The sequence below is a fragment of the Solanum lycopersicum genome, chromosome 9 (assembly GCF_036512215.1).
Source record: "Solanum lycopersicum chromosome 9, SLM_r2.1".
In the NCBI taxonomy this organism is placed as follows: Eukaryota; Viridiplantae; Streptophyta; class Magnoliopsida; order Solanales; family Solanaceae; genus Solanum; species Solanum lycopersicum.
The window spans coordinates 1,854,631-1,869,577 of NC_090808.1; the positions used below are offsets into that span (position 1 = coordinate 1,854,631).

General features: G+C 28.3%; 1 protein-coding gene across 1 annotated transcript; it reads right to left on the bottom strand.

Moving 5' to 3' along the window:
• Nucleotides 1-11,224: 11,224 nt before the first annotated feature.
• On the bottom strand, nucleotides 11,225-14,897 carry LOC101244112 (protein CNGC15b-like). Its single transcript, XM_004246867.5, has 7 exons — nucleotides 14,534-14,897; nucleotides 13,717-14,263; nucleotides 13,363-13,575; nucleotides 12,897-13,189; nucleotides 12,712-12,823; nucleotides 12,401-12,637; nucleotides 11,225-12,296 (listed from the first exon to the last, which is right to left on the bottom strand). The coding sequence occupies exons 1-7, from the start codon at nucleotides 14,560-14,562 to the stop codon at nucleotides 11,589-11,591; spliced, it is 2,139 nt and encodes a 712-aa protein (XP_004246915.3). The 5' UTR covers nucleotides 14,563-14,897; the 3' UTR covers nucleotides 11,225-11,588.
• Between the last annotated feature and the right edge of the window lie 50 nt (nucleotides 14,898-14,947).

A 14,947-nucleotide genomic window follows, 5' to 3' on the forward strand; every position in this document is an offset into this window, starting at 1 on the left:
ATGAACCCCCATAAGCATAATACAAATAGAATATTCTACCTTTTCTGAAATAAACAGTACTATATTAAAACTTTTCTTAATCTAGTTTTTATCTTTTATTTTTGCCTTTTTCTCCTGCAACTTTGAAAAAGATTAACACCTTTTCAACTGCAAAAAGGTTCTAAATGGACATTACAAAACAATTATTTTCTCTTTTAATTATTTTTTTTCTATCTTGGACTAAACAATTTTAAAAAAAAAAATTCAATTACTAGCATGCTTACTACCATTCACAAGTTACAATATATATATATATATAAAAATAAAAATACCACACATTGTATGGGCAAATATATGTGAAAAATTCAGATGGAGTAGTACTAATTAATACTCATTGAGCATTGTGCAAATTAAAGAAATTAATTATTATTATTTATTTATTTTATTATTTGTTGAATAAACAAATTAAAACAATTGGGCATTGGTGTATCAGGCTTGTACCCTAATCCACCCTACTTCATTAGACACACTGCTCTATTAATTGGAAACATTTCAATTTTTATTTCCCTCCTCCCATGTCACTTGGCTAACCATGTTGTCCCTATGGTGTTTCGATTTATTGACGTGTATCTAAATTATTTCATTAAAATTATACGAGTGGAATCAGATCAAAGTCGATTAAGGATTACAAATGATCTCAAGTTGTATCAATGTGCATATTCTAAACTATAAGAAATTGAACTCTACATGTTATCTTTGATCAACACTGCTAGGAGAATAACTTCTCTGTTATATGGATCTATATATATTATTGTGGCATGATTTTAACTTTTGTTAGGAATTTTTATTGATCAATCGAGCAAGTGAATTTTGAATATCAAATCGTATAATAAAAGAAAGTTAAAAAATTAGTTATTTCTGTTGGTGTCAGGATGGGGATGAATATGGAGTAACTTGGACCATGCCTATAATAACTCGTATTTAAATATGCTAGTCGTGAGGATGATATGTAAATAAGAATGAAGAAAATAACTATAGTCAAATAATTTATATTTAAAGTTAGGGGAAAAAATTGATATATTTTTAAATTATCGTGTAGATATTTTTCGTTATTCATAAACTAGAGCATATATATATATATATATATATATATATATATATATATATATATATATATATATATATATATCTTTATACTAATGGAAATACATGTGTCATAATCTTATCCATAATATTTATAATAAAAATAACTTTTAGCGGCATTAAATATTGACACTAATAAAGGTGTTAATGTCTTTACCGTCATTAGTTAAGTGTGATTATAATTAATATCGCTAAAGGCTTTAGGGACATATGTAAAGACTGACAATTGCTGCTAAAAATACATATTTAGTGACAATTATTAAGAATTAAATGTCGCTAATGGTCATTTTTGTTGTAGTGCGATCCGACATCAGATGAGTGGATAAGATTGTGTCATTTGTCCCTGTTTAGTCTTCTGTTAGAATGAAAGGCATCTACGTTCTAGTTTTTGAACGGCAGGGGTACCATTATCCCAAATATGACGGAGCATAACTGTATACCATTTACGATAGTTTGAGATATTTATCATTTTTCTCTTAAATTAAATTATTTTGGAAGGGAAAAATATCCTCAATCCCTAGGTTGGCCTATCTGTCTTATTTATTTATTTTCAATCTCTGTTTTGTGACTGATTACTTACAGTCCACTCTTTTGAAACTACAAAAAAAATAATTATAAAGTATAGAGATTATCAAAATATAATTGCTTATATGTTTAGTGGGATGTTGGATATACACACATAAAAAAATGAGTGCATGCTTGCACGCGAGGTATTATAATTAGCATGTTTTTGTGTGTATATTTTTTTTTTACACTCAAGTATTTCGTGTATTATGACATGTATTGTAATTGATGTACTCGACTCGACTAATTTAAAGTCACATACGAAATACTTAAGTATATTCTATCGAATATTCAGAACTTTTGATTTTAGTGATAGAAAAATATATATCACTTTATCGCGATATATGTATATTCATTTATTCAGTATAAACAACAAATCAATAAAAGTGAAATAAAATAAATTTAATATTTTGCTTTTAATTTTTATTACTTATTTCAAATTAAATTAAAAAAGCAAAAAAAATATTTATTTTAAATGAGAAAAAAAATATTGGGAGGGTGGGGGTGGGGTGGGGTGGGGGGGTGGGGTTATTGGAGAGGAAAGGATGGGAACATAAATAAGAAGACAAAAATGGTAATAAAACCACTGTCAATTGGTGGAGTAGAAAGTGACTTTTAATTGATTGTAGGTAATTTAAATTTTTATAAAAATAAAAATAAAAATTGGCACTGTCACAATTTGCAATTTTGTGGTGTACAATTTTTTAGATTAAAAATTCTCTTAAAATTATTTACATTATTAGCTCTCATTGAAAAGTCAGAAAGAAATTAAAGAGGAAAAATAAAAGTACAAAATAAAATAAAAGGTGAAATATTAAGATCAAACAAGTTGTATTTTATTTAGGTTTGAAATGTTCTGATAACTTTTTTAAGGATACGCCTTGAAGTATATTCGGTCTTCAATTAACTTTACTTAAGGTTAAATCTTATTATTATTATTTTTAAGTCCCATCAGAAACGATCATTCGATATCTTTTCAAGTAACAGTATATATCTTGATCGAACTTTGTGTTATTATTAGGTACTTAGGTATATATATCCTTTCACTATTCTTGAATACTTTTTTTCGAGACATCATTTAATAAAAACGCACTTTAGAATTGGACTTTTTCAAAGTTTCAATGTGCTCAAGATCAAGAATTAATTTTTCATTTTAAAATAAAATATACATTTAAGAAGAGCAGAATGAATTTCACGATCAAATTTTATTCAAATTATATTAAAAGATCTTTCGTCTTTGGCACATTTAGCTCGTTAACAATAAGTTTCCATTTTAAAAATTTATAAGGGATTAAAATCCATGTAAAAGAGGTAGGTGAAAATAAGAAGAAAAAAAAATACATTTTGTGAGAATTGGAATAAATGTGTGATAGAGGCCATTTTGGTGTAAAGTTAAATGAACACAGGCCTTAAAACTAATACCTATTGGACATTTTTTTGTTAATCAGCAAAAAAATTGATATGTGTGTAATACACTCGCTATGAGATGGCGATGGCATGACATAATGACAAATTGAATGATGACACGTGGTATTTGAATCCAAAAAGTTATTTAAAAAATAAAACTTTAAAAGACAACTATTTTAATCTATTTAACTAATTAAAAAATTAAAAAGAATTCTAAAAAAAAAATCCACCCATCCATGGCAATTCTTTCTTTTCCTCCATCGTCATTCCAACTTTAACATCCCTCAATGTTTTTACAACATTAACATTCTTTTCCGTTTAATGAGAAGAATGTCAAGATAATGAGAAGAGTACCAATTGATAGATCAATTGATGTAGGTTTTAGGGTTTTAATAGGACATCTTCACTTGAATACCAACAAGTCCAACGAACTTCTCTTAAAAATTAAACGCAAAAATCGACTTCTTAAATTACAGCATGTGAAAGAGTTGTTGAGTTCGAATATAAAGATTTTCTGATGGATGGTCGCCGGTAGCATAAAACTTCCGACTCTTTTTGAATAGGCAAAAAATAGTGGGTTGAAGCCTGAAGGAAGATGAGTGTGGGTTTTTTTTTCTTTTTTTAATGATTTACAAGATTTTAAATTAATTTTTTTTATATATTTAATCAATGCATGTCAAGTGTCAACAAAGTAGGTATAAATATTTTTAAAAAAAATTAAAAAAATGCATTCACGCGCTCAGCAGTAGTGAGATACACTTATTTTGCCACATCAGCGTTTTGTGTTTAATAGACACATTTCTTGATAATTTAGGTGTTCAATAGGTATAAGTCCTAGTTTAGGTGTTTAAGTGAATTATGTGGACAACTTTAAGGGGCCGCAGATGACTTAAGCCTAAATTTTTTGTTGCATTAAAGATAAAAAGGATTAAAACTTGTTATATCATTTTGTATAATTTTCAAATATTATATTTTTATAATTTCACTAATTAATTAAATTAACTTTCATAAAAATAAATAGGGATAACCGCATAAGTAGACCCTCAACCTATGTCCGAAATCTCAGAGACACACTTATACTATATTTAGGTCGTATTATCCCTTTGAACGTATTTTATTAATGATTTTCTACCCTTTTTCGACCTACGTGACACTATCTTGTGGGTCTAACGCTGGTTGATTTTTTCTTTCAAGCTAGTGCTACGTAGATCGAAAAAGGATAGAAAATTACTTATAAAGTAAGTTCAAAGAGATAATAGAACCTTAGTATAATATAAATATGTCTCTAAAATTTCAAACACAGATTGACGAAATACCTGTAAAATTTTTCAAATAAATATGACGAGCAAAAATAAACGGATTACGTAAAAGTCAAACTCTACTATCTATAAAAACTTGATAATGACCTTCAAATTTTCGTTGACCAAAATGCTTGACACTTTTTGGAATTTCCAAATTATCAACTCTTCTTGATAAGTATAACTAACAAAATTCTCGTGATTTGTTTTGCTTATTTTTCAAACCAAATTTATTACTTTTAGTCTTTGGATAAATTTTTATTGCAAAATTTTCAAAATAAAAATTGTATATTTTCAAATCAAAAGTCTATTTTGTTATCAAATAGAATATTTGACTTTTTGAAATTGCAAATCTTACTCGTAGCATTTTTATAGCATATCAAAAATAATACTAGGAATTAGCTAAATATTAAATTTGTCGTTGAATAATTTGGACCTACTAGGATTTTTGGATAATTCGTTGATAATATGATGCTAAATAATTAGCAATAATTTTTTATTTATTTAGGGTAAACATTTACCGTCGCTAATAAGTAATAATATTTATTCTTTTAAGTTTTAACTTTTGTTGCCGTCTAGTCATACTAGAATTAGTATTAAGATTTAGAATTAAATCTTATTGGTTGTAGGATTAAAAAACTATTACAATTCGTAATTAGATAAAATGTTCTTAACAATTCAGTATACTCATTCTTTTAAGAATTAGAATTAAATCTTTTTTATAATAGGATTAAGAAAACTATTACAATTTATCTTTAGATAAAATATTCTTAACAATATAATATACTCTAAAACAAAATCGAATAATCATAAATAAATTTATTGATATAATTCACCACTACACAAAGCATGGATAATTTACATAGTCAGACCATAATTTTTTTAAAAATAGTTGATCTGAGTGATTCCTAAAGAAAATCAAATAAGTCGTATTTATGTTAAATGGTTTCTTTAGGGACAGAAGGAAGTAATTATTAAATTATCAGAAAATTTGATCTATATAATATATTTTTATATTTTAAAATGAATTGATTTTTTTTAATTTTCTTGGTAAAATGTATTAAGTTAAAAGGTTAAAAATATTTTTAAAAAGTAAAATAACATAAATAAAATATTATTCTGACTAAATTTTCTTGCTAATTTTTTTTTTCTAAATTATTTTATTGTTAATATATAAAGCATTTAATGAAAGATTTTGAGTATAAAAAGGTCACGTTTTGTTTCCCCCTATATGTAGGTTCATCTTAGGTTGTTTCATTTTTCAACTATTAGCCCAGCTAAACCTCTTTTTTTTTTTCAATCGCATTTGATATCTCCATTGAAATTCAACTAAAATTTATTATCAGAACTCAAATCTAAGTTATCCCTAAGAAACTATCTTCCTTTAAATGCGCTATCGCTTGCCTAAAGTAAATTGAAAATATAATTTAACTCACTACAAAAAAGATACGATGAAATAGATAGAACTATTCTTTTTTCAAATACAGGTAAATTGAGCGTTTGGAATGAAAAGATCTAAATAGATCGAAATGTTATTTCTTTAATAAACCTTACACAATACAAATTTGAATTAAACATATACGTCTAAAGAAAATATCACACACGAGTAGAAAGTAAATTTTTTAAAAATAAGTAATATAATTTCTAATTATTTTTTTTATTTAATGATTGTAAAATAAAAATAATAATTGTAAAGCCTAACTTGAAGGGATTGAGCCCATCGATCGGTTGGGGATGGAACATGCCAATGCTTTATTGACCATATTTGTTAAGTTATTAAAACAACATTTATGAGTCTTTTGGAATATTCTACGTTGACAAGACTACCTCCATTAATCAACATGATGACACATTTTTTCATCACATAAGTATCACTTTTTTTTCACAAAATTCATAAACTCGATAGAGCGCGATATTTTAAGGTTGAACTTATGTGTGCGTGCATGCATGATATATGTCCGTTGCCACCCAATGTATCGAGGAGGATGTGAAATGGAATAATATCATACAAAAGATAAGATTTTCTATTGATTTTAACATTGTATACTATATATATATATCTGATTTACTTTGTATTTTTCGTTCGATGAAAATTTTCAAGATATGGCTAATAACTTTTATATGATTGGCTTATATATTTTCATATGCTTTTGCTTAATTATATTCAGCCTTATATTTGAAAAAAAGATATGGTCAAAGAAGAAGCCACCAAAATGTTTAAGTTTTTTCCTACATTTTTAAACTCCTTTTAACTTTTCCTCTTTTTGTTTTCCTTTGTCTCAAAGCAATAGTAGAAGGAAAAAAAGTGAATTACTTATATTTATGACTAGTCAATCAAATAATATTTATAGGTAGACTCATTAAAATAAAACAAATTACCTGTTACAAAATTCTTACGATAATACTATATATAGTTTAAATAGCATAACAATACGAGTTTAACGTAATCCCTTGAAATGTATCATTAATGTGTCTTGTAGGAGACAAGTAAAACACATTTCTCGTATAATATTATAATAATATATATTTAGCTAAGTCTAAAATAGACTAATAAAAGTGAACGAAGAGAGCGATAGGTTTTTGATATACTTGTGGTTCCATTATCTTGGAAATAGAAGCAAATTAATTTTGAAACTATTTTGCTCTAAGGTGAGTGTTTGACTAGACTACAAATTATCCAAAAATTGTGGAAAGAACATTTTCTTTTAACATGTGATATATGTAGACCAATTAAATAAAGTGCAAATTAAAGTGAGACAAATATATTTTTTTTGACCTAAGAAGGTTCCACTTTGGAAAAATTAAAAAAGCCTAAACTTTAGAGTGCTTTCATTGGGTAATGATTATTAAGTGAGACTTATATGAGTGCATGGCTAGCATGTTTGCTTTCAAAATAGGTTAACGTTCATTTTTTAAAAAAAAAAAATTATTCTCAAGTTTACATTATGTAAATCGTCAGTTCAGAATATATTTTTACACTATTATTAGGTTATTGAAAACATACTTACAGATAAACTTACTAGAAACGTAGGACTTTGTAATTCTAAAAATACAATAAGTTACTCCTAACAAATAAAATAATCTGATAACAGAAAAGATTGCTTACACTGATGATATATATAACTTATGCTCTTTATTTTATTGTTACTAGGCATTGGCTTTAAGTATATAGCTAGTAGTGTTTGAATCATGTTAAAGAAGTCTAAGTTGTGACTATAATGATTCCCCTTACAACTTTTAAACCTTGATTATCTTTGACTTAAAGATAAAAAGAGAACAAAAAATGGTTAATTTTAAGCAAGATGTAATAACTTAAGGTAGTAGATAACCAATCATGATCATGTTTGATAATAATTCTTGTTTTTTTTAATATTAATTTAATGGGAATAATTAAAGTTACTTTTCTTGTTTTGACTGATTTATTTATTCAAATTAGTAGGAAATTAAAGAGTGAGTTGCCATCATATTGATAGTGGAAGGTGTATTTACTATTATTTTATTATTAATTAATCTATAAGAAGGGTAGTACTAGTGCAATTGTTTGGTCAAGAAATTAAAAATGTATTCTGAATGCATGTAGACTTTATCCTTATTTTTGTGTAGTATATAGCCGTAGAGAGACAATTTCTGATAAAAAATTTTGTTCAAAAAAAGAGTTTTTTCGAAGTAAAAAAAATGACAATGAAATAACAAAATACAAAATAAATAAAGCAATCACAGATAACAATTAACATATTATATTATTGAAGAATAAGATACTAATTACTAAGCATCAACTTATAACTACTACTCTTTTGGGTCAAGATGGATTTGAATGTTAGTTTAATATTATTTTAAACATATTCATAGGTTTTTTTTGTTGTAATAATCAAGGATTAAATTGTATTGTGTTAATATAAAAAATCGTAAATATAACATGATGTTTCTGATAAATACAGTCCTTTTATTTTTCTTAATATATTTTTGGAATGTTTTCCTACATATATGCATGTTCTTTAAATATACGAAACGTTTTAAAGATAAAATTGTATAATTTAAATGAATAGTAGATTTTATATTATCATAAATCATCTTATCTAAGTTAAAATGAAAAGTGTCATTTCATACTACCAATCAATTATTTTTTTAAAAAACATTTCTCTTATACGTGAATCTGAATTAATAATCTTTTTTGTAAATTTTAGATATATACATATTAGCAAAAATATATTGATAAAACTAGTGTTTGGAATGACTGATTCATATGAGTTGAAAATTATTGAAAATTATATATATATATATATATATATATATATATATATATATATATATATATATATATATATATATAAAACTAGTGTTTGGAATGACTGATTCATATGAGTTGAAAATTATTGAAAATTATATATATATATATATATATATATATATATATATATATCATTCTTTTCAGATTAGACTTATGAAATCACGTTAAATATATTATTGCAAACATAAAAAAGTTGGTTAAATTTTTTAAAAGAAAAGGATTATATTAGTTAGTTATGAACCTAATATTTCTTTATGAAAAAAAAAAGAAGATGTTGGTCAGCCATGCAAAAGAGATCATAATAAGCACATTGCTTTAAAAACTTTATGCATGCTTTGATTGATCAAACCAACAATTTAAAAAAAAATTGATTTTTTAATTAAAAAAAAAATATAAAGTACAAATATGACACAAAATCCCATGAAAAAGAAAGTGAGTTTTTTTTTCATATAAAATTCCAAAAATAAAAAAAATATGATGAAAATTAAGTGGACAAGCTCATGAGGTTTGAGACATAAAAGGGGAACAACATTAGTGAAGTTGCAAACAATTATGGACCCCTTTATTAAGTTAGACCAACTTTTATTTGCCCTTTTTTTTCTTCTTCTTTTTCCTTTTAAATGTTATATTTTTTTGTATTTATTTTATTATTTTCTTGAAAATGTAGAATTAAAACAAATTTAAAAAATGTATAAAATGAGTTTCTATATGGCAAAGAGAGAACTCTTTCGGTGGTTAAAGAGGTCCCACTTTGACTATTTTCTCATTGGTTTTCTTTTTGAGTTATTTTGGATTTTAAAAAAAATAATGTGAAATCTTTTTGTTAAAATATTTAAGAAATTTATATATTATTATATAAATTATTATGAAGATGAAAGAAGTTTTATTAGTTAATTAACCGAATAATGGAAGAACAATAAAAAAAATTGATAAGAATTGAGCCTTTTCTTAGAAAACAAAAAGAAAATCATGTTAAGTATATCGAAAGGTTATAATTTTTATTCTAATTTGTTTTGATTCGATATTAGAAGTCTGATTTCAACTATTTTTATTCTTTAATATAACTATTTTTTGAAATTTACCTAAATATACGAGTAAGGAAATGTAAAAAAAAATAAAATTATTCTCTCCGTTTTAAAAAGAATGATTCTATTTTTTTAGTCTGTTTCAAAAAGAATGATCGATTTCCTTTTTTGGCAACACTTTATCTTTAACTTTCCACGTGACATGTTTAAGATCACAAGATTAAAGGACATTTTGGTACATTTGACATAACTTTAATTTTGACCCACAAGATTAAAATGTCTTATTTCTTTTCTTAAATTCCGTTCCAAGTCAAATTAAATCATCATTTTTGAAACGGAGGGAGTAATTGATTTCAATTTCAAAAGGAAAAAAAAAAGTAAATTAAAAAAATATTATTTTTTAATATTTTGAATTTTGAATTTTTTTTTCGATATTTAATATCTATATTAGAGTCTAATTGAAATTTGAAATAATACATTTCTTAACAAAAACAACTTAATATCCAGAAACTCGATCCCGAAAGAAAGCAAACATATTGGTTTCATGTTTCTTGATAAATAGCTTTCATAGGCATGCATGGAATGGCCGCCATTTTAGACCAAAAAAACATGCATGGTTTAAAAAAAACGCTTTGCGACTCTACACAGTCAAAACACACGTGAGATATTTGAATATTACGTAAGTAAAAAATGTATACGAAATCTAAAGAAAAAATGAGTCCAGAAGATAATCAAATCTTAATTTTATTAAGTTATATCTCTGTGAGTCATATATAGTCTAGAGAGGTAATTCTATCTTTTCTAGTCTAACTATATATATTCAATATGTTATCTCGTCATTTATTGGTAGATATCCAATCAATATTAATTCTCAAATTAAATTATTTATAATTCCTAATAAACTTATCCTTATAAGATGACAAAATACCAACAAAAATTATGGAGAATAATGATGATGAATGGATGATAAACTTTTTTTTTCTGTAATTATATCCGTAATTACAGTATAAAAATACTAATGATATTTATAAAGTAATTAATGAGAATAATTGATATTTTGATAAAGACATATTAGTGGTTTACTTTTGGTAGACTTTATTGGGTGTAATAAGGCATTATTAACTTTTTTTTTTTTGACATCCTAACGGTATTAACTGTCAAATTTCAACTTTTTTTTTTGTTTTCGTCTGGTGTTTAGTATTCACTTTTGATAAATAAATAATATCGATTTGTTTTGAGAAGTATCGCATTGAATATAAAATAATGTTTAAATATGATCAGTTAAATTATACTGATGATGTAGAATAATAATAATTAAAAAAAAAAAAAGTTGCTCCATGAGTGTGTATATTAGCTTACATCCATCATTAAACAATTACTCGGCTATCTATCGATCTACATATTTTCCTTTATAGGGTCGTATCCTCAGTAAACTGAATTCACGTAACTTCAAGTTTTATTTTTCTCATTCTCACTAGCCAAAACATATGAATTTCATGCTTAATTAAAAAGCCCAAATGTTTTATTGAACATAAACTGGGCCAGGCCACATTCTTGAGTTTGGGCCTTCAATTAGTAAATAGCCCAAAGGTCCAGACACCAGAAAAAATAGAATCTTAAAGTTACAAATATATATCGTTCGGCCAACTAGTTTACCAATAGGATCAAAATATACGTACAATTTTTAGGAAAATGTTCAACTAGTATGTAACTTTTATGATACAACAATACTGTATTTCATATTCACAGTCTAATATGGCTCAGCAAAACTCAGTAACTTTGGCTCGAATCCTACATTTGTATTGAAAAAATACATTCAATATGTATTAATAATGTGTTCAAAACTCATGAACTTAAAATCCTGGCTCGAGCATTTGCGTTCATTCATCTATCCGTAACGGAAAAATCAGGTTCCACAGGCTTTTGTAATGAACTAATGATTTCTAGTTCTCCTCTCATACTTGCACCTTTTCTGTTGCTTGCTGCCAATGTTGCAGCATACACAGCAAACTCTGAAGCCTTTTGTCCCAACGACACGCTTCTGATTCGTTCATCTCGTGGTGCAGTAGGCAGAGGAGGAGCCAGGGGACACTGTTTCGCCTTATTCAACGCAGCAGCCTCTTTCCTTCTCTTGTATCGAAACCAGGCTGCTTGTATAAAACACGCGGCCCAAGTCCTCCACTGGTTCGAGTAAAACCTGAATGTATGCCTCAACTGTTTGCTATGCAGTTTACGGAACTGTGATGCCACGAATGTCACATCTTCTGCAGCCAATGCAAACGTTTCTACTTCAGTGAGCACGGTTACTGTACGTGTAGAGGAGGGAAGGATGATGCTCGGACGAGGGTCTAGTGCCCATGTTAGTAATTCTTCACCACAGAAATCACATGGACCGAGCTGACACGAGTTAAAGAAACCTGTTCTTCCTCCATCAGTAGTGTAGGAATCCAAATGTCCTCTTATAATGAAGTGCATTTCGTTCACAGGATCAGCTTCGCGAACTAGGCAAGTTCCCGCGGTGTATAGAAGTGGTTTCAACCTTTCACATATTGCATCTAAGATACACTCATCCATTTGATCAAACAAAGGTACCTACACGACCAACTTAACTAAATATAGAACGAGATACCAAAAAGGTAAGTAAGACGTATAAATTGGGACAGAGGGAGTCTGACAGAAGTATATATGATACTCACTCGACGAACTAGATCAAGACAAAGATGACGTTTGATGTCCCTTCTGAGATCAACAGGAAGGCTTCTAACAATGGATTCTTCATCAACACCTCGTGTTGTAACCCAACGATACAAATCATATTTCCGGACCCTCTCCTTTAGATCGTGAGGGAGTTGACGATGATGCATCCATTCTTCTGTATCCGTCCTCCTAATCCTCCATTCTTCGAGTCTCATAGTAGTAGATTGAAGGAAGGTCTAGTATAAAAAATTAACATATTTTCAGTGCTAAGATATCGAAAACTATGTCCCTTTATCATCTAAAAACTTACCTGCATATTCCCAATAAGTAATGCGAATAGCAATAATCCAAGAATTGCAAGAACAACCGCGAAATTTATCTCATTAATGTCAGTAGTAGTCAGGAGATTCTGCCCAATAGAGCTGCAAATATTCGATTACAAAAAGTTGAAACATTAAATCGAAAAATAACAGATGTTTAGCTACATTTCGTTACCTTAGGTTCCTTAATCCCCACCAAAAACAATACGAATACTTGTTCAAGAACGATGACTGTGTAACGCGATAAGTCAGTGCATCTTTAAAGATTCCAAATTGGAAGAAGTTGCTGCTAGGACCACATAATGTAGATATATTGCTCCACGGGTACCACGCGATTCTACTGCTATTGTTCTTCCTCTGGCAGTCGAAATACCAATACTGGCAATATGGTTGCTGTTGATCACAAATCTTCTTCCAACACTGTTCTTGCCTCTCCACAGCTAAAAGGTACCAGCAAGATCCCATGACCTTAACAAAAATCGTAAACAAAATGATCGATAAGTCAACAACTTAAAGTCAGACCTCTCTATAACATTCGTTTTCTGTAATATAATATGTTCTCTATAACAACCAGACAACCAAGGTCGTTATATAGAGGTTTGACTGTAGATAGTACATGTAAGTAATCACGTATAACTTACATGACTTGCCAACATGAAGAGCACGAGGTTATAAACCGCGCCAGCCCAAGCAGCTTCCACCATTACACCAGTGGTCTTGATAATGTGAGATGAAAGTGGAAAAATCAGACATAGCCTCAAGAGGAACTGAGAAATGATAGTTAGTCGTAAGGCGTGTTTTGCACCGATCCTATTCGAACCTCTCAGAGATGGGATTGCAGCCCAAATCAAAACCTGAAAACAGAAATTTCGTTAAAGATGTTCAAGATTTGATATACATATCTATATAAAACACAGTATGATTTTCTGACGAAGATTGTTCAACTGACCATCCTACAGTCGACTTAGCTACACAAGTAGAGGGCTAAGTTGTACCTGAGGAAGAGGAAGAGTAGCCAAGATGTCGAGCAAAAAGTCCTTACGCAGATACCTTGAAGCAATCTTTGAAGAATCAATAACTAGCTCACCTCTTCCAAAAACACGAGAGGAAGGTGCAACGTAAGCTGTACGAAACTGAACTAAAATCTGAACCAGATAAAATGCATCTATGACTGATCGAACGATTGTAAGGACTATCTCCATAGGATAACTTGCATCCATACAGATTTCATCGTCAACACTAGGTAAATAGAAGAACAATGGATCAACAAACAGAGAAGTTAGAGAAGCAATAAGGAAACATTTGTTCCATATGTTTATAAGACGTCCTCGCGGATCTAATATCTTCCATTGCACCCCATCATAGTCCTCTGAAAATACTCTTGAAAGCTTTTTCTTTCGAAACACCTTCATTTTTGGCTCTATTTCTACCTTCTCGAGGTTTGAACTAGACGTTTGTTCGTGGTTCTTGATGGAGATAGCTTTGAGGAATTTCGACACATTGTATGATCCAGTTTTTGATATGTCAAAGTCATTTGGAAATCTGATTGAACAGAGATGATCATGACTTAGAGTTAGAGTCTACTGATTAAATACACGACTATATTGCTCGTACTTTTCAAAAATGTTGTCAGACCTGTATGTATGTACTTTTGGACGATCTGACACACACCTGACAGTACTTTTGAAGAGCTCGAGCAACATAGAAAAGAAACTAGTACAAAAATGTGTTGCATTTCGAAACAACTTTAACAAAATATCATAAGATTTTAGTACTTAAGCCACAAATTAAAGGATTCTCATACATATATACCTGATAGATTTTTGCTTAGTAGAAGACATGGTTCATGCTCAGGATAAAATCGTTCTGTTGTAGAAGAATAGAAATCTTAGATCAAAACACTATGTATGGACGGGTGTATTAGTTCGATCATATCAAATATATTCTTTGAAACATGTCATACATAAATTGCGAGTATGGTCTTAGCAATCATATATATATATATATTGTTTGAAAATGTTTATATGTCTGAACATTGTTATGGATTTTGAACTAGTGAACATTGTTAAGAATCATGTAACAGGACTAAATATTGAATATTTGAATGTATTTTGTTTTGATGTTAAATTTAACTAAAATTTGGAGAAAAGACAAAGTAATGGATCCACATTTTCAAAATATTATTTGAATTCCATTGAATAAATTGGATTTAGTAATTTGTGAATA

Bases quoted from the DNA above. Each gene is read 5' to 3' on its own strand.
- LOC101244112 (XM_004246867.5), bottom strand. From the start codon at position 14,562: ATGTCTTCTACTAAGCAAAAATCTATCAG. The intron at 13,190-13,362 runs GTAAGTTATACG...ATTTTTGTTAAG, and splicing joins TCTTCATGTTGGCAAGTCAT to GTCATGGGATCTTGCTGGTA. The intron at 12,297-12,400 runs GTGAGTATCATA...TTGGTCGTGTAG, and splicing joins GTCTTGATCTAGTTCGTCGA to GTACCTTTGTTTGATCAAAT.